At 40.0% G+C, this 27,683-nt stretch overlaps 1 protein-coding gene across 6 annotated transcripts in view; it reads left to right on the forward strand.

Moving 5' to 3' along the window:
* The window catches only part of myom1b (myomesin 1b), a 35,264-nt gene extending 8,482 nt beyond the window's left edge, over positions 1-26,782 (forward strand). The window contains exons 9-41 of one of the 6 annotated variants that reach the window (XM_074621452.1): positions 1,675-1,836; positions 2,633-2,794; positions 5,543-5,684; positions 6,284-6,483; positions 6,837-6,890; positions 7,682-7,806; positions 7,889-8,072; positions 8,153-8,327; positions 8,413-8,534; positions 12,022-12,453; positions 14,279-14,475; positions 14,561-14,687; positions 15,040-15,224; positions 15,318-15,432; positions 15,507-15,663; positions 15,748-15,854; positions 15,946-15,990; positions 16,088-16,224; positions 16,313-16,457; positions 17,038-17,097; positions 17,637-17,704; positions 17,803-17,916; positions 19,875-19,928; positions 20,230-20,317; positions 20,410-20,448; positions 20,545-20,650; positions 21,040-21,203; positions 21,393-21,429; positions 21,647-21,669; positions 22,477-22,532; positions 22,654-22,869; positions 26,066-26,207; positions 26,289-26,782. In XM_074621452.1, coding sequence (XP_074477553.1) covers positions 1,675-1,836; positions 2,633-2,794; positions 5,543-5,684; positions 6,284-6,483; positions 6,837-6,890; positions 7,682-7,806; positions 7,889-8,072; positions 8,153-8,327; positions 8,413-8,534; positions 12,022-12,453; positions 14,279-14,475; positions 14,561-14,687; positions 15,040-15,224; positions 15,318-15,432; positions 15,507-15,663; positions 15,748-15,854; positions 15,946-15,990; positions 16,088-16,224; positions 16,313-16,457; positions 17,038-17,097; positions 17,637-17,704; positions 17,803-17,916; positions 19,875-19,928; positions 20,230-20,317; positions 20,410-20,448; positions 20,545-20,650; positions 21,040-21,203; positions 21,393-21,429; positions 21,647-21,669; positions 22,477-22,532; positions 22,654-22,869; positions 26,066-26,207; positions 26,289-26,497 — 4,349 coding nt within the window. In that variant the 3' untranslated portion in view covers positions 26,498-26,782. Of the gene's footprint in view, positions 1-1,674; positions 1,837-2,632; positions 2,795-5,542; positions 5,685-6,283; positions 6,484-6,836; positions 6,891-7,681; positions 7,807-7,888; positions 8,073-8,152; positions 8,328-8,412; positions 8,535-12,021; positions 12,454-14,278; positions 14,476-14,560; positions 14,688-15,039; positions 15,225-15,317; positions 15,433-15,506; positions 15,664-15,747; positions 15,855-15,945; positions 15,991-16,087; positions 16,225-16,312; positions 16,458-17,037; positions 17,098-17,636; positions 17,705-17,802; positions 17,917-19,874; positions 19,929-20,229; positions 20,318-20,409; positions 20,449-20,544; positions 20,651-21,039; positions 21,204-21,392; positions 21,430-21,646; positions 21,670-22,476; positions 22,533-22,653; positions 24,224-26,065; positions 26,208-26,288 lie in introns of those variants that run through there. The other 5 variants (XM_074621454.1, XM_074621453.1, XM_074621457.1 and 2 more) reach the window with 5 other exon arrangements.
* The last annotated feature ends 901 nt before the right edge of the window (positions 26,783-27,683 follow it).

Here is a 27,683-nt window from a genome sequence, read left to right on the forward strand (position 1 = left end):
TGTCGTACAGTCCGTTACCCCGAAAACAAATGGCCATTGTTCAAAGGCCCCGGAAATATACACTTACCATGCAACAAACAGAAGCACCTGGCTAATTATTATGCAGAATGACAGCGATCAGTTGGAACAAAGGATTTCATTGGTGAAACACATATTTCTGCAGGTGGAAATCTGCTGAAATCGAGGTCCGTCCAAATATTTTTCACCTGCATGAATTTTCTGCAGGGGTTTGGAAGCATTCATAAAACCCCACTAAATTAGTTTTTATAAATTTTCATGCAATCCGTGCTTGGTGAGAAACAGCTTTTACACATACAGCAGACACAGAGCAACATTTGCGTTCATTTGGAGTTATATTTCTAGCCACCTGAATATTCATTAATTCATTCTCCTTATAGCTCAGTTTTGGTCTCCACCAACTCTTGAGAAAAATATATGTGTATTCAGCTGCAAGATAATCAATTCTCTTCACCAGCTACTTGCTAACTTTGTCTGTCTGCTGTTTGGTGCTGTGCATGTACTGAACAGCTGCTTTATTGCTGAAAACATCTGCCCTCTATCTGCTGCTGGAGGCAAGATTAATGAGACTGAACAGCAAATATTCTGTCAATAAAACCAAAACAATGAGCTAAAAGAGGCTAAAAGGCTACGCAAAGCAAAATAATGTGTGTAATAATGCTCTGTGGGTTTGTGTTAAAGTTAAAAATAATGCAGCTTTAATGTTAGCATTAATTCAATATTATTAACATGACTTATGCTGGGTTATGGCTAACTGCTCTGACCTGCAGGGATGGGTAGGATGTGGTGGGTTTGGGGCTGTGAAGACGGGTGGGCGCTACTGCACTAACAACTTTTCTGTTTCCTTGTTGCTGCTGCGACAATGCAGGGGCCAGTACTGAAGGTAACAGGGTCGCTGGAGTCTGGTTTGAAAACGTTTTGGTGAACTTGGTGTTTCCACTGACTACATGTCCATGCATGACCACTCTTGTCTGTGTAGATACTTAGAGTTCACGGTGTTCTCCATAAGTACTTCATATGGAAAAATCTACTGATTTTTCAGGTTTTCGTTAGGTAGACGGAGTGTGCTGCTGTGAGAAGACGCATCTGCATTGAATTAGAGAAAATTGTGTTGCCATTAATTAATATAGCCTTAGAAGCAGAATTTATTTATTTAGAATGTTTATTTTAGAGATCATTATTTAACCCTACATATATTGTAAATCTTTTAAGTGATCACACAATAAAGATCCTAATTGTATTTTCAACTAATTCACCAACTGAAATCACTGAATATTGAGTGTTTTTTCATTTCAACCACGTGTCTGTTGTGCTTCACTGTTCAATGCATGATAACGATGATTACGAATTATTCTTGTGAGCACTGTACTGTTTGTTTCAGAGTCACTCTTTTGGTCTGTATTTGTTTGACGTCCTTTCTTTTTACACATATGATACATGCTCTCTTCTCCACCTTCTTCTGTCTGGCTGGAAAGTTTTTATCCAGTTTATTGTTTTTTTCTGTGGGTATGATTGTTGATGTGATAATGTTCTGTCTCTTTCACAGTGTTTTGTTCTTCCACTTGATTTTTTTCCACTCATTATGTGTGTCCAAAGAGTTTGCATAATGAATGCCAGTCCTAGCTCTGACTCTGCTGTCTCATGCTTTGTCTGCAGATGGCCCAGTGTCCGAGTATGGCATCAACTTCAAGACTCACATTGTTGATAACTTCGGTGTGTCGTTTGGAAGAGAGGGTGAGACCATGAGTCTGGGATGTACGGTCATCATTTACCCTGCCCTGCACCGCTACCAGCCAGAGATCCAGTGGTACAGAGATGGTAAGTCTTCCAACTGGGGATTCTTGCAGATTAAGCAACTCCAAACCTGATGCCTGTATAAATATCACTGGGATGAGATTTCAACAGTTGTGGAAGAAGTATTCAGATCTGTAAAAGTACAGTGTAAAAGTCCTACGTTCAAGTACAAAAGTATCAGCATCAAAATATACTTAAAGTACCTTAAGTAAAGTACTCGTTGTGCAGAATGGCCCATCTCAGAATTATATATATATTACCGGTATGTTACTGGATTATAATTATTGATGCATTAATGTGTTCATCAATTCAATATTGCAGCTGGTAAAGGTGGGGGTAATTTTAATTACTATACTGCAGCTTGTGAATTTCCCTCTTTGGATCAATAAAGTCTCATCTTTATCCCTAATCCATCATAATTCATTTGTTGATTATATTTAGTGTTATTAATCTGAATCTGCAGAGTGACTAAAGGTATCACAATTAATGTAGTGGAGTAAAAAGTATAATATTTCCATCTGAATTGTAGTGAAATAGATGTACGTCACAGAAAATGGAAATACTCAAGTGCCTCAAAGTAGTACTTAAGTACAGCACTTGAGTAAATGTACTTAGTTACTTTCCACTGCTAGATTTCAAATTCATTATTTATCTGATCTGAATACGTCATTATGCATTATTTTGGTTGGTATACCTGCATATCTAAAAGTATGAAATGAGTTTAGTTATTTATATATTGCTTGGTACATATTGGTTTTATGAAGAAGGATGATATTCGTATTGCATGTCACTCAGCCAGCCTCCATCTTTTTTCTCCCAGATGTTCTGCTGTCTCCTTCTAAATGGAACGACATGACCTGGAGTGGAGACCGAGCCACGCTGACGCTCACACACCTCAACAAAGAGGACGAGGGGCTCTACACCCTGCGGGTCACCACCAAGTCTGGATATGAAACCTACTCGGCCTACATCTTTGTCAGAGGTCGGTACACCTTCCCTAACTTGTCATTAAAATGTGAGATGAGTCTAAGCTGCTCACTTGATGATGGATTATAATCTAGTTTGTGTAAAGATGGCTGCTGATTTATGTATAATGTCTCATTTGGGAGATTTTTTTTAATGTTGTGTACTGTATAGTTTTGGTTTTAGTTATAGTTTTAGTTTTTATATATTTAGGAACACTATGAATATGCCCCAAATCAGCCATTACTTGCCTAAATATCATGTCCAAATCTTGCTCCAATGTTGCCTCCAAGCCTGATGGTACATCCGTCCTTTCCACGCTTCCCATTCATTGTCTATATAAGCAGCCGTGCAATGCATTGTGGTAGCGTAGCGTTGCATTTTGAGTGACGGACTGTCACGTTGGTCGCTCCTCATTTGCATAAAGTTGAGGTCTAGGATACTTTATTCAAATCAGGGGTGTCCGGCACGACTCACCGCCTCTGGAAACTCCCGAAAAACGTTTAAACTAACCGATGTAAAATGAAGACGGATACAGCAACTGCGTGGCTTATGTCTCACCTAAAATGTTTTCAGAAACACATTTCAGTGAACTATTTTAATAATATAAGAGAAAAAAAGTTTCCAAACGAGCCGCCATGTTGGTTCCGGTTTGAAAGCTGGGAGCAGCAACCCACCAGTGAAAGCGTTCGTCCATCAAGTGTCCAATGCTGGGATGTGAAGCGATCCCTCGCGTCCAAAAGACGCCCCTGTGGACCCGTAACATAATGCTCCTTCAGAGGACTCAGACTCTGATTCATTCATGGTCATGCTGACCGTCATTCAAACATCAGTACAGCATGTTCTGAACCCTCCCTTCATGCACATTTAGAAAAGATCCTCAAGCCTTTAATTCTACACAATGTTACGTATCTAAAATATCTCCGCACAGACATGTTCCCTGTCATCCGTGACAACACAAGCTAAATGCAACCTGATTCCCCCCCGGCTTTGTTTTTGTTTGAGAATGTCACATCAGATCAAGGTCCAAGTCACGACAGCACGTCCTCTGGCACCGGATGACCACAACGCACATCTAATAGTCAAAGTGAATGTGAGTGACTGGCTTTAATAAAGACGACGCAGCGTGGCAGATCTCTGGCATCTGTTTGAATACAGTGGAAACAGTGGTCAGTGAAGCTTATCTTTGCTGCCTCTAGAGACAATCTGACCTTCAACGCTTCAGCTTCAACACATGTTGAGTATATGAACAAGCTGGAAAATAGACCCAGTTGTTGACTTTGTTACAGCTCAGGGTCACCTACATTTTAGTTATTTAGCGGACGCTTTTATCCAAAGTGATTTACAAAAGTACAAGAATCATGCAAGTACATCAACTTCATCAAATAAGTACTACAGTTAGAGACAGTAAGATATAGAGGAAGAGTTTGGTGCAGTCTGAACAGATGATGTTTTCAGTCTGCGATGGAAGAGGCCCACTATAGAGACCAGGTACACTCTCCATAACAAAACGCTATAAGAGTCTGTCTGCAGTCAGGCTATTCTCAGAGAGCTCAGCTATGGAAAGAGTCTGGCTGTGAGCTCAGATAGATACTGTAAATATCTGCTTCAAGGAGACACAATAGGCTGCCCAGTTTCCTTACTGCTCTTTGGGAGCAAACATACTCGCTCTTGAGATTTTGGCCTATTTTGATTCCATAACATGTCTTCTTTCAGACTAGTGGAAAGAAAACATCCAAAATACACATTTCGGGTGTTTATTTTACTACTTTGTCTATTTGAGTCTGTAGATTTCTCCTAAATTCTCCAAAAGTTAGCATTAGATAATACCTCATTTGCATATTTAAACATGACATTTTAGAAAACAAATAAAAGTAATATATCATTTAAAGGCGTTTTTGATAACATTGATAACATTCAGCCAATGTTGCATTCTTCCTCCCCCGTTCCATTGCATTCACTTCACAACAAGTCGTTGCCAGACACCTACTGTCAATCTCAGCCATTTATCCTTTTTTTCCACACTAACCGACGATTTTACATCTATAAAGGCTGTTTTCTCAATATTTTCTGATTTATGGAGTGATACAAAGTCTGTAAAAACCTTTTACTCTAATCTGTTAACAAAATGAAACAAGAATTTTGAACCTGACTTTATGCAATGTTCAGATTTATGTTCTGGAAATGTATGCAAATTAGCACATATTTGATAAGATAATGCCTCATTTGCATATTTAAAGATAACATTTCCGAAAATTTGTTGAAATTGCCTTAGTGTATGTAGGTTTCATGGTGGTATCTATCAGTTAAATGTTTACTCTGTAGTGTCTCCCCTTTTGAAAAGTCAATTTTTTTACCTGAATCATAATTTTGTTGATGGTTAATGGTTATATAATACAGGCTGCATGTAGCCAGTTAACCCTTAATGATGCAACTGTTAGGTGGCCTGGCTTTACCTCTTATATCTTTAAGAGTCACCTCTCTTATCCCCTTTCACTCCGGGGTGGGCTACAGCTAATTCTGTCCTCCTGCAGCTGATTGCTCTCAGCTTGTGTTTGACTTGAGGACCAGAAACATTCCTGGCATCGAGCCCTGTAGCTACACAGTTCAGCACAGGGCACTGCACACTTTAAAGCCACCAGCTACAGTAGAATCAATTCATTACAGACAAATCTTTGGCTCAAAGGTGAATAAATGTGAATGTGTAGGACAGAGACAGTGTGCATACTGACAGTCCTGATGTTGTTGTTGTTTCTGTTTGTGTTAGATGCTGAAGCTGAGGTTGAAAGTGCTCCCGGTGCCCCTCTGGATGTGCGCTGCCTGGATGCCAACAAGGATTACATCATTGTCAACTGGAAGCAGCCAGCTGTCGATGGCGGCGACTCCATCTTGGGCTACTTTGTGGACAGGTCAGTCAATATGTTGCTGCTAAAAATGTCCATCAATTGTCTCCAGTGGTCGTCTGGATGAAATAATGGGAGAAAGGATGTGAGAATCACAGTTTTAAAGTAATAGTCTGTGACATTTTGCTTTTCTTCTGTTGGTGGCACTCTTAAAGGGATAGTTCAAGTGTTATGAGGTCCATAGTCAGTGTATTACCTACAATAGATGGCGGTTGCCACGCCCCCAGTTTGGAGAAGAAGACAGGAATTACCACACAGAAGCAAAGCAATGTACTGCTGTGGACGGGGCCGGCAGCAAAACATAGACACCTAAAGAAAGGCCCACTTAAATTGATACCAGTTTAAGTGTACGCTATATTTAGAATATTTTCACCGATATACTTTGCCGTGAGACAGCCATTTCCAACGGGTAACTGAAGCCGTTGTATCCATCCATGCTCTTGCCAAAGCCACCAGACTCCACTGAAAAAAACTGTAATTTTACCTCGCAGAACTCAGGGGTTACTGGCTTATTACTAAAGATATTCCTAAAATAAAAACAAAAGCAAGCATGTTACTGTTATTTTTAATAACAACCTAAGTATAATATTGTAATGTGTGTACAGATGTGAGGTTGGAACCAACCACTGGATCCAGTGCAACGACACCCCGGTTAAGTTTGCCCGTTTCCCCGTCACTGGCCTGGTGGAGGGACGCTCCTTTATGTTCCGTGTGCGTGCCGTCAACAAGAGTGGCATGAGCCGCCCGTCCAGAGTCTCCGAGCCGGTGGCTGCCATGGACCCGGCTGACCGCGCCCGCATGAGAGGTACTGCAGCCTTTACTGTATGTCTGGTCAAACACAGCCTACCAGTCTATATCCATATTTAATTAACTCATAAAAGTGAAATCGTAGAATAAGAGTTAGGGTAATGTATTTGTTGACAAATACATTGATATCAGCAGACAACAGCTCCATAAAACTGAATTTTCTTTTACTGATTCTTTTTGTGCTGAATAGGTGTTTTTCCATGTTTTAAAGGCTTTTCCACTACCACTACCTAAGATAAAATTATGCTCAGTAACAGTTTATGATTTGAAAATGGACAAATAAAAAAGTGTGAATATCAGAGCAAAATACTGAAATGTTAAAACCTGAAAAACACTTTTCATTGCTGTCAGGTACCTCTGCTCCCTGGACCGGCCAAATCATTGTCACAGAGGAGGAGCCTGCAGGTAGGAAGTCTAATTTTTAATACATTTTTTATACCAGTTATATCTACGACACCCAGTGACACTGGTGGACTCGGGAGTGTCTCCATGTTCGAACAAACCGCAGCAAAATTGCCTTCTGGGATGCATCTATGGTAGATAAACCATGATAAAGTGCCCTCTAGGGTGCCCTTCCAGTGGAGAAAATGGGATAAAGTGGCCTCTTGGGTGCCCTTCCAGTGGAGAAAATGGGATAAAGTGGCCTCTTGGGTGCCCTTCCAGTGGAGAAACATGATAAAGTGCCCTCTAGGGTGCCCTTCCAGTGGAGAAAATGGGATAAAGTGGCCTCTTGGGTGCCCTTCCAGTGGAGAAAACATGATAAAATACCCTCTAGGGTGACCTTCCAGTGGAGAAAATGGGATAAAGTGCCCTCTTGGGTGCCCTTCCAGTGGAGAAAAAGGGATAAAGTGCCCTCTAGGGTGTCCTTCCAGTGGAGAAAACATGATAAAGTGCCCTCTAAGCTGCCCTTGCAGCGGAGAAAACGTGATAAAGTACCCTCTTGGGTGTCTTTCCAGAGGAGAAAACATGATAAAGTGCGCTCTTGGGTGCCCTTCCAGTGGAGAAAACGTGATAAAGTACCCTCTAGGGTGCCCTTCCAGTGGAGAAAACACAATAAAGTGCCCTCTAGGGTACCCTTCCAGTGGAGAAAACTTTATGTGTGCTGGAGTCCGCCACTGACCGGTGACATGAAGGTAATTTACCTGCTGCACAGCTGATGTGGTCAGGGACCTAATTTTGTATCTTTTGTCCATCAGAGGGCATTGTTCCCGGCAGACCTCTTGAGCTGCAGGTGACAGAGGCAACCAAGAACTATGTGGTGCTGAGCTGGAAGCCGCCTGGAGAGAAAGGCCTTGAGGGAGTCATGTACTACGTGGAAAAGGTAAATTATTTAACAACATGTTCTCACATGTTACCTGTTAAAGGACAAATCCACACTAACACCTTGTATCCTCGTTTGTCAGTGTGTCTCGGGCACAGACAGCTGGCAGAGGGTGAACACGGAGATCCCAGTCAAGTCTCCTCGTTTTGCGCTTTTTGATCTCGCCGAGGGGAAATCCTACAGTTTCCGCGTCCGCTGCTGCAACTCTGCCGGTGTCGGCGAGCCATCAAACCCAACGGAGGCCACCACTGTTGGCGACAAGCTCGGTCAGGAAAACAAACAAACACACATGCATCATAATGGCAGCAATGTCACAGTTTATGACCCAAAATGTTCTGGTCCATAGATATCCCATCTGCCCCAAGCAAAGTTGTCCCCACCAACAACACAGACACATCAGTCGTTGTGTCTTGGCAAGCGTCCAGTGACGCAAAAGAGTTGGTGGGATACTACATTGAGGCGAGCATTGTGGGTAGCAATGAGTGGGAGCCATGCAACAACAAGCCTGTAAATGTTACCAGGTAAACTGACTCCTCTTTCTTTTTAACCTATGTAATACAGTTGTTTTATATATATATAAATGCATTATCACTATCACATCTGCAGGTTCATCTGCCACGGTCTGATGACGGGAGAAATGTACGTGTTCAGGGTGAGGGCAGTGAACGCAGCAGGGCTCAGCCAGTTCTCCCCGGAGTCTGAGCCTGTGGAGGTAAAGGCAGCTATTGGTGAGTAACACTGAGCGTTTCAATACAAGAAGCTAATGCAGGAGTCAGAGGATACTGAGTATTATAGATTATTATCCTGTTGTTTGTATATTCAGATGTGTGACTCACAATAAAGGACAAATCCACCGTAAAGAAATCCCTTTAATAATGTCTAAAAATCAGCTGTTGGTGTTGCAGCGTGCATTTCTGAAGTCATCATTTATGGATTAACACAGACAATTATGTTAGGATATATTATGTAAGAAAACTTCTATGATATTTAGTTTCATAAGAAACATTTACGCTATCTGTGTAAAGGTAATTTTAATAAAAAAAAAAAAAAAGAGCTTCTTTCTAGACTATTTTACACTAACGTTTGACGATCATAGTGAGAGAACATCATGCAGATGCAACACTCATTATAGCATTTTCACAAGATTATACAGAATACAATGTAGCCAACTAGGGGTGTCACAATATACCGGTATTGACGATAACCATGATATCTAATAATTAAATATTGGTATCGTGTTGATAATACACATATGATAATATCGTGTAAATAATTCAGCACCTCTCTCCACCTCCCCAAACTTGTATTTTGACTGTAATTTATTTGCCAAAAAAGAGACAAAATGCACAATAAAAACAGTTAAAGATGAATTTGACTGCATTATTTTCTTTATATAATATAGTTTTTGTGAATTCTTTTGGCCACGATATTTGTGCAGTGAAAATCTGATATTGTGACAGCCCTACAGCCAAATGGACTTTCTTTAATAATTTAAACAGACCAGCTTTAGAAAAAGCTAAATTAGAAAAATATAATCTCTTGATTTTAGTGTATATAAAAGACACCTCTTCTGGGAAATGTAGGAAACCTGAAGTAGAGGTAGGTGAAGCAGGTTTAGGTGAGCTCAATAAAAAGAGGATGTTTCACCACAAGATGAATCCTGAAATGCCCCGAACACCAAAGAATGACGATTGGTTTAACCCCTTAAAACCCACCTTCCCGCTGGCGGGTTCGGGTGTAGGGTTAGATGATGAGCAACAATATTTTGAATGATGGTAAAAGAATTCACAATGTCATCACAATGCTTCGGTATGTTTTCCAGGCTCACAGATATGAGTAAAAGCCATTGACACTACTGCATCATTCAAAACATTGTTGAACATCATCTAACCCGCCGGCGGGTATGTAGGTTTTAAGGAGTTAAATATTGGGGGGAATTGTCCTTTAAAGTATGTCTATATATTTTGTTTAAAAAAGAACGTTATAAAAGACCTGCAAGATCTGTCATTTTAACATGATGTTGTCTTCTGAGACATGTCTTCAGTTTTTTACATCATCAGCATCTACACCCCCACACTTTCTCCACCATGGTTCCACCCTGTGTCACCCTGTCACGTTATTCTGCACTGTTATGTGCCCCCACCCACCACCACCCAGCACCACCCTGTCCAGCCACATCCACCCTCCACCCTCCCTCCTCCTCCTCCTCTTCCTCCTCCCTGCTCAGCCTGAGGCGGGGTCAGGACTTGTAGACTTCCTCTAATTTGGGTCCGTGCGATCCAATTCAGCGGTTGTTACAAATCAGCTCAATGTCATACATCACCACCACCACCATCCCCCATTTCCCTCACCTTTCCTGGGCAAAAGTTGTGTGGGCAACCACACACGGTACTAAAGGTAGCGACACACACACCTCTCCACCGGTACCTTTAAACTGCTTTCTCTGTCTCAACCTCTCCTAGCAACTAACCCGGTAGTGGTTCTGTTCAATAGTTAACTGAATTTTAATGACTAGATTATGAATGATCTATGAAATCTGAGATATCCTTTCCTACTGTAGATCTAACGATCACTTTACACACACTAGGCTGGACGATATGGCTGAAATCACTCAGTAAAACATGATCTCTAATGACTTCTTTTATTAGTTTAAAATCAAATTTAGAATCATTAAAGGGTAACTTTGGTATTTTTTCAACTCTATTTCCCATGTTTTTTGTGTCTATCTGTCGAATGGGGACAACAATTTTTTTAATTTGTCCAATATTGAGCGAGAACGCTGTAACGAGGGCAAGTGAGCAGGGTCATTGTAACGTTACGTTCACTAAAAGTGCTTGTTTTTGCCACTGACAGGCTCACATTGTTATTATAAGTGTCAGACAACATTATGGAAAGGACCCTACAGAGAAATAAAACGTTTTTCTTACCTTTCACTTGATCCGGTCTGTTTCTTATTGTGTCCAAGTCCCGCTCAAGGAGAAGACGTAAATGACGGTGCCAGCTTGCCCCAATAGCACCATATTGCAGCCTGTGAGCAGCGTTCTCCCTCAATACTGGACCAGTTTCAGAAATTTTTATCCCTATTAGTCCGTTGGAAACAAAAACATGGAGAAAATAGGATCCAGGTTGAAAAATACAGAATTTATTGTCATTTTTTTCAAGTCAATAAATAATAATATTGAATTGGAGCACATACTATGCGATACAGACCAATCCTGCTGCTGTGATAATTGTCAGAGACGCTCTTTCTGATCTCCTGCATGTGTTTCCTAAAGTCTGTCTGCATTGCCTTTGGATGTCACTCATTCTTCTGAACAGCATGCTCTGTTTTCCCTTATGAAACACACTCACTTAGTACATTATTAGTAAAAATGCCAATGCATTTCTCTGCAGGAAGACGTACTGGTAATGTTCTCAAGAAAAACAAAAATGTTTACTTTGTTAGAGCACCAGTGTGTAGCATTTAGGGGGATCTACTGGCAGAAATGGAATATAATATTAATAAGTATGTTTTCTTTAGTGTATGATCACCTGAAAATACAAATCGTTGTGTTTTCATTATCTTAAATTGAGCCGTTTTCGCGTCGACCACCGTAGTTCTCCTACACGCTTGTCACATGGGAGAAAGTTTCAAATGGTTGCAATCTGCAACCTCACCGCTAGATGCCGCCAGATCCTACACACTGCACCTTTAAACTACAAATAATGGAATGGGATGTTATACTTCTACTACTAATAAACTTAATTTACAGTTCATTTCATATGAGAAAAGTTACAACTCAAACTTCTTAGGACAAATAGTAAACAAAGAACAGTTTAAAACAATTACTTCATATGAATTAGATCATTCATTCTCAACACACCATATATTTAATTTTTAGAGGTGATGAAATCCATTGGCATTGTTACTAAAGTACAGTGTTTTTTCATAGAGGGTTGGTGCAAGGCCTGCACACCCACAGTCATTGCCTGTCGTACTTCACACGCCTGCATGCTCTCATAATCCTAGATGAAGACTACTCACCTCCTCACACGGATGTCACTTGTTGGTCATCTTGTCTTCATTTTTCACTCCCTGTCAGATGAAGACATTTTACTGTATTTGATATAGACTGATGTTCTGTTGGATGTTGTGATTGAGATTAGCTGTGACTTGTGAACTTTTGCCTGTTTCTTAAAAAAGACTCTTTTGCTCTTCTCTGCTAACTCCTGTAGGGGGCGGCATCCCTCATGGTGTGTTGCCGGAGATGGGGCCGGGGGGTAACGCGGGCCAACTAACCGAGCACAGGCCACGCTGGACGGGCACGCATGAAACTGTCCAGTCCCCCCCTGACACTATGCAAAAGCGCAATAAAGCTCAGGCTGACACTGAAGCCAGGCAGGGGGCCCTCGCACAGCCCGACCCCGTGGAGAGTAAACGCAAGGGGGGCAAGAGAGGCAGTGTGTCCTGGGCCCCTGACCTGACAAAAGACCTGGTCTCAGAGTCTGTGTCAGACTCAGTTTCTGAATCACTAACTGACGTAGCCACAGCTGCACACGTAGACCCCGTCACTGCTGTCAATGAGCCTGAGGCCCAACAGGCACGTAAGTTCTCTGTAGATGCTTCTACTAATCGGGAGACAGCGAGGCCCAGGAGAGGGTCGGAAGGTGAGCACCGGTCACAGATGGAAAGCTTTTCGTCCAACACTGTCAAGTCAAACTGAAGGAAATTAAGCTTTATAAATATTAAATAAATTGCAATTAAGAAAATAATATAAATAGAAAAATAGAAAATAAATAAATCAGAAAGTAATTTGTAAATTAAGTCCACTAGCAAAACTGAGTGCTCAGGAAGTAAACAAGTAAACCGGATGGAACAAATTCATTAATCGGCAGAATTTTTTTTGGCATTGTACGTTTCTGCAAAACACGGACACGTTGAATGTTGACGTTTCTGACCCAAAACACACAATGCCACCGGGTTAACGTTGTGAAACGATTGGTTAGGTTTAGGCAATAAAACTTCTTGGTTAAGGTTAGATCATGGTTTGTGTTAAAATAATAACGTAACAACAATAAAACGCAACAACGTAACGCAACAACGTAACGCAACAACGTAACGCAACAACGTAACGTTCACTCCATATACTAGATCACTTGCTCTGACCGAATGCAAAAACGTCGACAATCAGATTTCAGAAACATACAATGCCAACATTTTTTCCTGGCCACTGGGCTGTTTCGTCAACTCCAAAAGAAACAACAAAACATAAATTTCCCCCCACTTACCATCCATGAAAATATCCTACCCTGACTTTACCAAGTGATAAAAGAAAGATTTCCCTTCTTCTACTTTTACATTCACATGCTTTTGACATATAATAATCAATAAACAGTTGGTGAAGTTCTCTGGTATTCTTCTCTTTAAGGTAAGTCACTGTAAAACACCACCAACCTTTAACTCAACACAGTCACGCTTGTCAATAGTTTTCCTGGCCACCACTTTCCCACAACCTCCTCACTGGGTGGCACAACATCAGTCACCTGGCACCTCAGGATCTGCCATCACATTCAGTACCCAGAGCACTTTAACTCACACACACACACACATATACACACATATACACACAAGTATGTCATGGCAGGAGCTGGCTAATCACACCCTGTACTTGAAAAGTGGGTCATCCAACCAACACAAGAGCAGGACACTTGTGACCTGAGACCTTTTTGGTAGCGCACTATGTACTCCTTCAGATGTCCAACTCTCCGACACTTTCACCAATTTCTCACCCCTAAATAGGGGAGAGTATCAAGTTCACGTTGTGTACGTCAGGTCAATTCATTATCACCATGTTACATGATCCTGCTTTTGGAGAGACCTTTTGCTCCTCCAAGTACCAAGAATCACTGTGTCCTCTGTTGTGTCATTTCTTACTATAAATTTCATGTATTATATAACTAAATATTTTCCAATTAATAGTATAAAGAAATAGTTTGACATTTTTACAATTATGCCTATTCACTTTCTTACTGAGAGTTAGATGATGACCCGCTAGATGGTTTGTTACACAGAACCATCTGAGAAGCCATCATTGGAAACTGTTTGGAAAAGGGCAGGTCATAATACAGAAGCCTGATATTAAAGGTTGAAGGTGCAATTGTGTCGTGGGATTGACGATATTCTGTTACAGCAGGTATTCACCTACTATTGTCTTCAAACTTTTACACATTCCAGTGGTGATTTCAGTGATGTTTTGGCCATTGAAGAAGCCGTGATGCAGCCAATACCTGCTGTAAACAGTAACGTTTTCAGTAATGGGACGCTGAAGCTCAACAGCATCAACAAAACTTCAAGCACTTAGAGCAGCTGGCCGGGAGGTGTAAAAAACAAGTTTGAGAATTGAAAGTATCACCTCATTGTAGTGCTTCAGTTTCCCATTATGTCACCGCGTTGAGGCATTATGGTGTTAATTTATGTTTTCTGTCATCTCAGCCTCCCCTGCTCCGCCCTATGGCATCTCTGTCCTGGAGTGTGTGTGCGACTCCATGGTGCTGGCCTGGAAACAGCCAAACTTTGTCGGCGGTGCTGACATCACCGGCTACTTCGTGGATTACCGTGAGGTCATCGATGGCGTGCCAGGGAAGTGGCACGAGGGCAACGTCAGGGCTATCAGCGAGAGGGCCTACAGGGTGAGTTATTGCTCGACACAAATACAGATATAGGTTTTTAAAGGACTCTTCCATAAGTAAGGCTTTCATGTCTTTTTGTCTGCAGGTGTCTGACCTGAAGGAGAACAAAAAGTACCAGTTCCAGGTGCGAGCGGCCAACATGGCAGGTGTCGGCATCCCTTCACTGCCCAGTGACACCTTCCTGTGCGAGGAGTGGACCATCGCCGTGCCAGGTCGGTTAGAGCTCCTATTGAACCCACTGAGAGGATGCTGTCATCAACAGCACACCCTTTGTAGAACATTAATAGAACAAAAAAGGCCCAAACACACAGATTTTTATGCCTCCAAGCCGGCGACAGCCATGGCAGGAGGCATTATATTTTCAGGTTGTTTGTCCGACCGTCCGTCTGACCCATTCGGTGAACGCGATAGCTCATTTCTTCAAATTTTGCATGAATGTCCACTTGGACTCAAGGATGAACTGATTCGATTTTGGATGTCAAAGACCAAGGTCACTATGACCTCACATCCATTCTAGTTTTGCCCAAGTGTGTATCTCCAATGTGTTTCTGTTTTGGACCACAGGACCTCCTCATGACCTGCAGACAAGAGAGGTGCGAAACAACTCCCTGGTGTTGCTATGGAGACCACCTGTGTACCAGGGCCGCGATCCGGTCAACGGGTTCTACGTGGACATCAAGGAAGCGGACGCACCGGCGGAGGCGTGGAGAGGAATCAACACCAAGGCTACGGAGAAGAAATACATGAAGGTCGCCATCGTCATCCGGCTGAGTGCTTCTTCTTCTTCTTCATGTGTGACAGCAGCTGGTGTGTAAATCTGATTATTTTCTTTCATTTTGCAGATTAACAATCTGAAGGAAGGCGAGACGTTTGTGTTCCGTGTGCGCGCTCAGAATAACGCCGGTGTTGGTCAAACCTCAGACGTGTCAGAGCCGGTCCTGACTGTCACCAAACCAGGTAGGAAGAAAAGTTTGATTGGGATGAACCGCTGGAGACGAGGTCATTGTTTCAACACCGTCTCTGGGTTTCAGGCACCAAGGAGATAGTGGTGGATGTCAATGATGACGGCATCATCTCCCTGAACTTTGAGTGCGGCGACATGACCCCCGATTCCAAATTTGTGTGGTCAAAGAATTACGAGGACATCACAGACTCACCCCGCCTGACAACAGAGAGCAAGGGAAACAAGTGAGAGGACTTTTTAAGCTCAGACTCAGTTCATCAACACGCCATCACTCAGTAATCTAACTTATTACTTCTATTTCCCTGCAGATCCAAAACTGCTTTCAACACTCCTGGGGAGGAGGACATTGGCATCTACTCATGTCTCGTCACCCACACTGATGGTGCTTCATCCAGCTACACTCTCTCTGAGGAAGGTGGGTCACAAAAGTCACACATTTCAAGAAGTTAATCAAATAAAATGACTTTCTGCTCTATTTATGCATCTCTTTCTCATGTCTTTGTCAGAGTTGAAGAGACTGCTGGAGGTCAGTCATGACCACAAATTCCCCAGTGAGTGCATCAGCATGTAATCACAGCTGTTTTTATGCCAGTACATCATGAACTGGACTGTTTCTTTGAGCTGGCTCTCTTTCTTTCTTCAAACTAGTTATTCCCCTGAAGTCAGAGTTGGCTGTGGAGCTGCTTGAGAAGGGCAAAGTTCGCTTCTGGCTGCAGGCGGACAAGATGTCACCCAACGGCAAAGTCGACTACATCTTCAATGATAACGCTCTCTCCCAGGGGGATGTCAGTAAACTATTTTTATTCTTATTATATCTAGGAATTATGTTTTTATGTAGATGAGAAGAGTTTAAAATGTGTCTTTGTTTTGTAGAAATACAAGATGAACTTCGACAAGAACACCGGCATTATTGAGATGATCATGGAGCATCTGACTCCGGCAGATGAAGGCACCTTCACCTTCCAGTTGCAGGATGGGAAAGCTACCAACCAGAGCAGCTTGGTGCTGATAGGAGACGGTACGTTCAGTCAAACAATGAAAACCTGAAGATGATCCGGATCACAAATTCTATTAAGCTGACCTTCAGTGAGAGTTTTGTTTAGTTTAGAGGCTAAAACCTGTAGAGAATCAGTGGATACTTAACTTTTGGTATTGAAATATAAGCTCCTGTTCATATGAGTGGAAATGTATCTTGCTTAAAGTAACATTATCTAAAAGACCTTTATTTCAATACATGACTTCTATTAGGGATGCCCCTCCTTACTCGAAAAGTTGATTAATTGATCGCTTTGGTTTTTGTCGACTATGATTTCTTTAGTCGATGTCTTATTTCCAAGAACATTTCCAGAGTTAAGATTTTTTGGTCGAGGACAGCCTAACTTCTATCAGGCTACTTTTATGACAGTTAGGCCGGTTCTGGGCTCTGATTGGGCGTCTTTTTGTCAGTCCAATCAGGCAACACTGATCCCAAACTACATTCATGTTATCACATAATTTAAGAACAACCAGACACGTATCACATGGTTTGATATCATGGTTAGATTAAGTGTCGTTTTGAGCCATAAAACATTAACATTGTAAACTCTTTTTATTCACAGTGTTCAAGGAGCTGCAGAAGGAATCAGAGTTCCAGATGAAAGAATGGGTCAGAAAGCAAGGTACGGATACTCACTATTATGAGAAGTGTAGCCCTATAATGTCTCAGAAGTATGTCGCTCTATAAATACAAAATACACAGTTGGAGAACTGTTTAGGAATGGCCATAATATTTAAATCTTTTGACTACTATTTCACTACCACACTTGTCACAGTACGTTCAATTTCGGGTTCAATGTCACAAGACTGTCTCCTTTTTTTGGTTGTGATATATTATAGCTAAAAGCTTTTTATTTCATTTTTTATTTTGAACCACGCAATATAGTTTCAGTTTAGTTTTAGTTTTTCTTAAAGTATATTATTTTTATTTAATTTGAGTTTACGACAATATTTTTCACTGTTTAGTTTTAGTTTCAGTAAATGTTTGTTGGTATTTTAGCTTAAAAATGGACTCAAATGATTAACTGCTTATCATAATACTTCTGTTGATCAACTTAACGATTAATCGACTAAACTTTTCAGCTCTACTGGAATCCGTGTTGATTTACGTTTGAATTACATGACATGATTTCCATTGTTATAACTGCTGTGTTTGTTTCAGGTCCTCACTTTATCGAGTATTTGGGTTACGAGGTGACACCAGAGTGCTGCGTTATACTGAAATGCAAGGTGAGACAGAACTATACATTTTTTTTAATGCTGCAGTCTTTTAAAGAAACACTGTGAGTGTTGATGTAATCACATCCTTCTGTTGTGATGCCTCTCAGGTCGGCAACATGAAGAAGGAGACGTCGGCGCTGTGGTACAAAGACGGACAGCAGATCAAAGCAGACGAGAATCTCGGCTTCACCGAGGGAGTGCTGAAGCTGGAAATTGCCCAGGTAAAAATATGAGAAAGGAAACCTGTGAGAAGTGTGAATGTATATATATATATATATATATATATATATATATATATATATATATATATGTGTGTGTGTGTGTGTGTGTGTGTGTGTGTGTGTGTGTGTGTGTATTTCTGTACTGTATAATTGTCACTGAATTCATTTCCATATATGAATGTTAACGGTGGAATCCTTGCACAGCTATGTCTGTACTCCTAAAATATTTGGATCCTTCACATATTGTGGGCATCTTTCACCTCAGTATTGGTCCACAAGAATCAGGTATTTGAGTAAGTTGGAATAAAAAAAATCCTCAAAAAGGGATTTGTTAGTTTTTTTTACTAATTACTAGGGCTGTTAAAATCCGACGGGCCGCCATCGCTATTCGATCTTTTAGAGATTGTAGTGGGCTCAGTTTTAAATAAAAGGAAGATACTGGTATCATATGTGATACTAACTAAATAATGCTCCAAACTTACGATGAATTTTGGCGAGGAAAAACTGTCAAGGCCATTTTCAAAGGGTTCCCTTGACCTCTTACCTCAAGATATGTGAATGAAAATGGGTTCTATGGGTACCCACGAGTCTCCTCTTTACAGACATGCCTGCTTTATGATAATCACATGCAGTTTGGGGCAAGTCATAGTCAAGTCTGCACACTGACAGCTGTTGTTGCCTGTTGGGCTTCAGTTTGCCATGTTATGGTTTGAGCATATTGTTTATGCTAAATGCAGTACTTGAGAGCAGTTTATTATTTATTTGACAAAAAAAAGTCTGAAAAAAGTCAGAAAAATGTCCGAAAATGTTTGAAAAATGTCATAAAAAATGTCGGAAGAAATAAAGTCTGAAAAAAGTGTCTGAAGAAGAAAGGTCTGGAAAAAAAAGTCTGAAAAGTTTTTTGAAAAAAAGTCTGAAAAATGTCTGGAAAAGGTTAAAAAAAAAAAAGTCTGAAAAATGTCCAAAAACAAAGTTAGAAAAAGTATTAAAAAAATCGGAAAAATGTCTGAAAAATGTCTGAAAAGAAAAGTCTGATAAATGTATGAAAAATGTAAAAAAAAAAAAAAAAAATGTAAGAAAAAAAGTTTGGGAAATGTTTTAAAAAAAAAAAAAGTCTGAAAAATGTAAAAAAAAAAAAAAGTTTGGGAAATGTTTTAAAAAAAAAAAAAGTCTGAAAAATGTCCAAAAAAAAGTCAGAAAAATGTAAAAAAAAAATGTCGGAAGAAATAAAGTCTGAAAAAAAAGTTCCATAGAAAAAAATGTCCATAGAAAAAATGTCCGAAGAAAAAATGTCTGACAAAAAAGTCTGGAAAATGTCAAAAAAAATATCAGAAGAAATAAAGTCTGAAAAAAGTCCATAGAAAAAAATGTCCATAGAAAAAAAGTCTGAAAAAAGAAATCTGAAAAAAAAGTCTGAAAAATGTTTGTCATTGTTTTGTGTTAATTGATTTCCAATAATAGATATATACATACATTTGCGTAAAGCAAGCATATTTGCCCATGTTGATAAGAGTATTAAATACTTGACAAATCTCCCTTTAAGGTACATTTTGAACAGATAAAAAATTTGTGAATAATTTGTGATTAATCGCGATTAACTATTTTAATCGATTGGCCGACCTACTAATTATACTTAATATTTTTTGTTATAAATAACCAGCATTAATTGTCTTTCAATACATTTGTCATATCATATTTTAAGTCCTAACAAGGCCATTAAATTATTTCACATTTAATTTTTTGACGCCGTTATCTCTTTCTCTCTCTAACTGTTCTGTCTTCCACTTCTCTCAAATTTCATTTAACCCCCTTTTCCATTCTTCATCTCACAACTCATTCCCATCCCACTGTACTGTCTCTAACATCTGTCCCAGTGTCATTCAGTGACATGACATCCTCCAGGTGATCATATAAACATATAAACATATAAACGTGATGTCACATGTGTCCCATTTCAGCGCAACTCCCCTGCAGACTCGTCGGCCGACGACGTAATCTGGAGAAGCATAAAAGTTGGGAACAGTTATCTGTTGTCGTCATGGGCCAACGGCCATTTCTGGTTTTGCCTTTCTGCCTGACAATGCTTTATTTATTTATTTATTTATTTATTTATTTATTTGTTTGTTTGTTTGTTTGTTTGTTTGTTTGTTTGTTTGTTTGTCTGTTGGCTTTTTTGCTCTTGCGTCATATATGTGTTTTCTGCTGCACCCGTAGAAGAAGAGAACAGCTTGCCTTTTTAGATGAATACAATTCATATTCCTTGTTCGGTGTTGTTTTTACGACTGAATTTGACGTTCCCGCTCTCTCTGTCAGATTTCCAAGAAGGACTCTGGTGTGTATGAGGTTGTTCTGAAGGATGACAGAGGAAAGGACACTTCCACATTGAATTTGAAAGATCAAGGTAAACTTTTGAGAGTCACACACTGAGATGAACAATCATGACTGTAAATGTAAATATATCACTTAGCATGATCAAATCTCTTTCTCTTCAAGGTTTCAAAGACTTGATGAATGAAGTTTTCACTTTTATCGGTAAGGACATAAACATTTTGTCAAAACATTAAACATTTTGTTGCCTTATCCATTTTGAATTTGCATTTTAACCCCAAATTAATATTTGAATTGCAGCCAATTCCTCCACTCCGCTGAAGATCACAAGCACAGATCAGGGCATCCGACTCTACACCTTTGTCAGCTGCTACAACGATTTACTCCAAGTGACATGGAACTACAAGTACGTTCTGTGTCTACATTGCTATTTATGCAAACATGTATACACTCGTTATTAAAAGGAATTAGTTACACTCTATCTACTGCAATTAACAACAATTCAACTAACAATAATAATAAAACATATTTTTGTTATTTGCCTTAAAGGTATTCTGTGTTTTAACATGCATATGATAAGTAATTTATTGTGGAAAGCAACATGAAAGCATATATATATCAGAATCGGAGCTTATACCTTTTACTTCACTAGAATTTATTACATTTATGTGAGAGTAAATTGTTACTTCTAGAATTTTTGAGACACATTTTATCAATGTAGTACAATAGTTAAATATATTTAGTGCTTTGTCCACCTGTAGTTTCCCTCACGTTTCTGTGTCGTCTCTCTGACAGGGATTCGGCCATCTCCTTCTCTGACCGTATAAAGAGCGGCGTGGTGGGAGAGCAGCTGTGGCTGCAGATCTCAGAGCCCACAGAGAAAGACATGGGCAAATACGCCATTGAGTTCAACGATGGAAAAGGAGGCCTGAGGAGGACCGTTGAGCTGTCTGGTCAAGGTGAAACTTCCCTCTTAGCCACAACAACTGTATACATGTTGCTTGTTTTTAAAAACCAATGTTTTAAATGTGTGGGTTTTAGACATTTTATGACCTCTAACAAACTTCTTGTACTTCTTTTTATAATTCAGATTTCTTGTTTTGCATTTGGTGTATCCTATATATACAACCTTTTGTTTTGTTTTGCAGCATTTGACGATGCTTTTGCAGAATTCAAGAGACTCCAGTAAGTTATTTACGCCTCGATAACTATCATTATTATTATAGCTTCATGTATCCACATCACATCATGCAGAAAAACACATTTTATAAATTCAAACCTACAGTGATTTGAGGAACTACATGCATGAAGAAATATGCATAAAGAATACGCCTTAACTTTCACTTTTGATTCTTTCATCTAATTCGTCGTTTCCTCTTTCTTTCTTTTTTTACCTCATCAGAGCTGCTGCTATTGCAGAGAGAAGTAAGTGTATTGTGTTTAAAGTGGCTTCATTTCATCATCAAGAAGTCCTGTCTTTCTTACATTGTATAGAATACTGTGTAAAGAGTTTCAAATGCTACAACTTGAATTTTAACTAAAAGACAGATCATATAACTCTAATTCTTTCCACCTAATACTTACAGAGTCCTGTAAAATACATATATTCCACTGATTACATTTAAAGCAATACATTATCCAGACTATATATTAAAGGTATATTATGTAACAGTTGTCGGTTGCTGTCTGTAAACACAGCATTCATAGTTGGCCCCTCCTAGAGAGAGAGCAGCGGTGGTCGAGCGAGCTATAGAGTGAATGAAGAGAGGGAGCGGCGTTAGTGAGAACAAAGCAGTGAATCAGAGAAATAAAACGTTATTGCTGAAGCCCAGAAACATCCTGAACACAGCAAAATAATACGAGAAAATACAGGCAGAGGGCAGGATCTCTGCATATTATACTTTTAATATAAATATTCACATGTATTTAATGTCCAACATGGTCGTTACTTTAGATTGAAGAAGACTGATTATACGCACACCATGTATACAGCATCACTAAGGAAAAAGGTAACGCCTGCACACTACTCATTGCCACAAAAGTTTGTTAATGACTATGTTTCGATCCTACTTGGATCATTCTGACCTGACGAAGATCCAAGTAGTCATTAATAAACTTTTGTGGCATGGAGTATTGGGCATGCATTACCTTTTTCCTCTAAAGTTAGATTAGATTACCATATAAATAAAAGGTATTTATTGTAATTATTGAAGTCAACATTGTTTGTTTCAGGTCGTGCTCGAGTAGCAGGAGGCCTGCCTGATGTGGTCACTATACAGGAGGGCAAGGTAAACTGTTTAAGCCGACAGTACAATGGCAGTTATAGAGAGACTGGCTGTACGTGCCTGAACATAATTGCTATTACTGTATAATTGTATATGTGTGTTTTTCATGTTATCCTCTCACCAGGCTCTCAATCTCACCTGCAACATCTCGGGCGACCCCGTGCCAGAGGTCACATGGCTGAAGAACGACAGGGAGATCACGTCCGACGACCACTGCATCCTCAAGTTTGCGTCAGGCAAGTTCGCCAGCTTCACCATCACCGGCGTGAACACGTCGGACTCCGGCAAGTACAGCATCCTGGTGAAGAACAAGTACGGCACGGAGAGCGGGGACTTCACCGTAAGTGTCTTCAACCCTGAAGACGGCAAGAAAAAATAAAAGCGGTCCAAATCTTGTCGTAAATATGTATAAATGAAAAACAACAGTTGAAGGAAAGAAACAGGCTTCAGGATGTGTTAGATGATTTTTTTGTGTAGAATATAAAATTAACTCTAGAGGTGCTGAATCTGAAATGAAATGTCAACAACAGTTCAGAGAGAAATCCAGAGTGTGATGAAGATCCAATAATAACAAATCTAACATCACGTCCACTCTTAAATGGTGCAATTGTAGTTTTTGTTTGTGTAAAATTGTGGCACGCAGAGAAGCAAATGTTGGCGCTCGTTTTACTCAGTAGAAGAAAACTGAAACTTTACTTGACAAAAGAAAGCCAAAGATGATAGTTTAATACATGTTGGTGTTGATAAGATGCAACGCTAAGTCATAGAAAAGAAAATCATGAAGTTAGTGTGCAGTGTCTAAATGTTTTTACATGTTTTATCCCATTTGCTACAAATCATGCATAGCAGGCTCATGCAAGCACTCGATAACGTTAGATTCATTCATGCTTTTTCTTGTCTTTCAGGCGGCAATTTATTTCCTTTATATTATTACAATATGTAAAGCATTTTGCAGAAACTTGAAAAATGCTAGAGGCTACAGAAAGTCGTGATTGAAAGTCATTGTTGCATGTAGTAAGGCTTAATGTTGGTGCATTCAAGTGCAGGTGGGAATTTAGAACTTCAGAGTTAATGGGTTCTTCTGTCAAGCTTTCAATAGTGGTGGCAGATTTATTGAGATCCTGAGTCATTTTGAGGCTGTATTTTAAATACAGACATCAACACATAGACAAAAACAGGCTTCTCATTTCTAGATTGTAACTAAGCTAACGTTAGGTTAGTTATAAGCTGTGGCTATAGTTATCTTAGTTATCAGTAGTACCTTAGAGCAGAGAAATGTATACTGTTTAATCCATTGAATGCTTTGTAAAGTAAAACAGTAGAAGTTAAACAAAACTTGTTGCAAATGGGTTGAAACATACATTACTCCATTTCATCAGATTTTACATTTAGTCCTGTTTTATTATTATTCACCATCATTTGAATGTTGTGATCATGACATCACTTCCATTATCTCCCAGTGAATACTGTATGTTTGCCCAGTGTCATCGTTGTTATTCATGTGATCCACCATTGTTATGAGATCCCCTTCACAGTCCTTCATTAATGATGATGATGCCTCCTTTATTATGATGATAACAATGCCACTGTAATGAAGGCTGTCAGATCACTGTTCATTAATAGTGGTTATTGCATCACTTCCTATTCCCCTGTTGTTGATGAGACTAATAAAAAAACGAGCATGTACTTCCCCACTTCCTCCTCCTCCTCTTCCTCTTTGAGTTGCTTCACTGTTGTTTTGAACCCTCCACCCTTCACTATTCACTCTTTCGTTTCAGTTGCGTCTTACCTTTTTCACTCCCAGTCACCATTATCTGTAGACTTGGATTGCCTGAAGATCAACCACCAGCATGGAGACAAGCCCTCCCTCTACCGTAACCATCATGTGCTTGATTGATGATGCTCTGGAAAAATAAATCACCTTTAGATGAGCACTAAACAGAGCAAACAAAATCAAGTTCACCTGAATGAGAGAAACTAATGCTGTTTCCCCTTGTTGTTTGGTCACCAGCATCCAACGGTGCTATACAGAATATATCTATTTCTGCAAGATAAAGGTTATAATTAATAATTTTCCTCATTAGTTTTAACTTGAGTACTACTGCTGGAAGTCACTGTGCATGGCCAAGAAATGGTCCAGCACATAACCCCCGTCAAACCAAGTTTTTATATGAATTAAACAAACAATATAATGTGTTAATTAGTGAGCTTTAGAGGCGCTGTGAGGCAGATTTCTTTATCTTTGGACGGAGCCAGGCTAGTTGTTTCCCCCCGTTTACAGTCTTTATGCTAAGCTAAGCTAAGCTTCTCCTGCCGTCTGCTGACTATAGCTTCATATTGAACCAATCCGATTTCATGGGAATGCGTATAGATAGCATGGCATTACATGGATTCCGTATGTCATGAGAACATACTGTATTTGAGCCTTTTCGCATGTCATTTGTACGCCTCTTTTTGCGTGTCATTTTTACATCACGCAACAAAACTACGGTAACGCCCGCAGTTAGGTTTAGGCAACAAAACTACTTAGTTATGTTTAGGAAAACCATCATGGTTGGGCTTAAAGAAGTACGTAAACTAAGTAAAATATTTACGAAAAAAACGTAACATCACTACGGAGAACACGTCACAAACGTCACTAACGTAACTTCAAAATAACTCACTTTGGGAAACGAACGGACGGCTGTGGCTCAGAGGTAGAGCGGGTCGCCCACCAATCGGAAGGTCGGCAGTTTGATCCTCCAGTCCACATGTCAAAGTGTCCTTGAGACTAGAAAGGCGCTATATAAATGCAAGTCCATTTACCATTTACACCGGTCCTCTGGTTGAAGTCCTGTGTTAGTTGGACCCATCCACCTCCCCGCCCACTAATCATAAGAGGCATTTCTCACTTTTTTATTCTATGTCACTAGCTCTGAGCATATAGCATATTTACGTGAATGCGTTTACATTGCAGTCAAAGCAGACTACATGGCGTACAAATGACACACCAAAAGCAAGAACGGCGTTCTTATTGCATACTAAATTAAATTACCGTGTAATTCAAAATGATCTACTGAATTAAATATGCAGTCAGTGATAAGTGTGACCTCACTGAACATCCTGGTGGGTAAGTAAAGGACATCATTCTTTGACGGTTAAGTAAGGGATAATGTACAGCGAGCCGGTCAACGTTGTGAAAGAAACCCCGACAGGGCGATGGCGCACCCTAACGTTGAGCGGAGGGGTCTTTCATCGCCCTGAAGGGGTTTATTTCACAACAATGACCCGCTAGATTAGCTACATTATCCCGCTTATTACACGGCTACTTACTTAAGAAATCAATAATTTGACACAAAAATGGTCCGCCAGAGTCCGATGTCAGAACTGCACCCATAGCAACGGTCTGCTATGAAGAAATAACAGACTTTAGAACGCCGTGATTGACCAATCAGAATCAAGTTTCTACAAAGCCGTGTAATAATTCTGGTTGGATTCTGGTTAGAGCAGAGCTTTTTATTCGTGGTGACGCCTGACTCCAGTTTGTCTCCTCTCAGCTGGAGACCACAGAGGGAACACCTGACCTGGGGGTGACGTCATACTCGACCGATGCAGAGGGAAATGTAGTGTTTGATCCAAACACCCCAAAGGAAAGGATGAAAACCAAAGTGACTGGAACGAAAAAGCAGAAGCGAAAGGGTGAGAAGGCAAATATGTGAACATTACAGTATGGCATAATTCTGTCATGACTGAGATTAAATAATGATTGTTCTCTTGCAGAATCTGTAACTAGGACTCTTTCCATGGGAAAGGTTGAAGATGAGGAGAAGGTTGCAGTTGAGTCCAAAGCTTCAGATTCAGAACAAACAGAAGGAGCAAAAGAAGAAGTTGCTGATTCACCTTCAACTGCTGACCAATCAGAAGCCTCCGAGCTGCCTGCAGACACAGTGGAGGAGCCTGGACCAGCAGCTGAAACACAGCCAGAGTGAATCTAATGGAGAAAAGTATTGATTATACTCACATAATGCTACAAGTTTGATGTGGGCTTTTGAGCCTATTATGATTGATGTGTTTCCACTTAGAGGTTGCATTTGCTCTTATTAAATATTAATGATAACAATATTCCACATTTGCGTAATAGAATAAGTATCTCATGCACTCTTTATACAGACCACTGTTTTTACACTTTGCCTGCATTTGATTTGGATATTTTGTCTACCATTTTTATCTTTTTCATCATATTTGCTTTAATAAAATATCTGTTGGCATATTTATTGGTTTAAATGGTCACATTTTTTAGTACATAATGCCAGAAAATTATTGGATCTACAGAATAGAGGCTTACAGAGGTGAGGCACTCACTAGTTGGAGGGAAGAACAAAGCAAACATGGGAAATTCTTGGGGTGAAACAGAGCAGAATTAATTCAATTTAACAAGTGTAAAAGTTGCAGAGGTCCAGGAGAACTGGCCACAGCTCCAACATTTTGATATTCACTCAAAATGTTTATCTTTTTAAGTTTATCTAAATATTTTTTACGTGATTTTGAGTTGTTATTGAGCTTAGAAAAGAACAAATACATAACTGCAAACTGACACATTTCAGGGACATAGCAAGAAAATCATTTACAAAAGAATATAAGAGTAAAAAGACTTTTTGCGGATGCTTCAGCTAAATGCAAAACATGTTTTTATGCCAGATATTGGGCAGCAAACATTTATGTGACAGGTCCCCAATTTAGGAAATCCCTTCATGAGTAAACATGCAGTCGTCTGACGCAGCAGGTGTTTTATGGGGAACTGAAACGTTCTACTTCCCTGCAGAGCGAGTGAATAGTACATCATGGTTCACTTCATTTGTTCCTCCTTACTTTCGTTTATAAGACAGCTGGTGGGAAACACTGTCCTTTCTGTGGCTGAGGATTCAGGTTCAATCCAATCTGTGTTGTTGTCGTGCTGAACTGTCCCGGAGCAAATCCCTGAAAATCTCTCACCACCTGCAGGGCTGCTGCTCTGAAGCTGGTTGTGACCTCTGACCTACAAATGAAGAGCGTGGGAAATTAATTTCCTTACTGTGATCAATAAAGTAAATCACATTCATTTGCTGCACTTCAGGAGCTCAAACAGAGCGTTTCAGACAGAGGGTGAAAAGCAGCACAGCCGGTACAACAAGTACA

This window comes from Sebastes fasciatus, chromosome 21, assembly GCF_043250625.1.
Source record: "Sebastes fasciatus isolate fSebFas1 chromosome 21, fSebFas1.pri, whole genome shotgun sequence".
In the NCBI taxonomy this organism is placed as follows: domain Eukaryota; kingdom Metazoa; phylum Chordata; class Actinopteri; order Perciformes; family Sebastidae; genus Sebastes; species Sebastes fasciatus.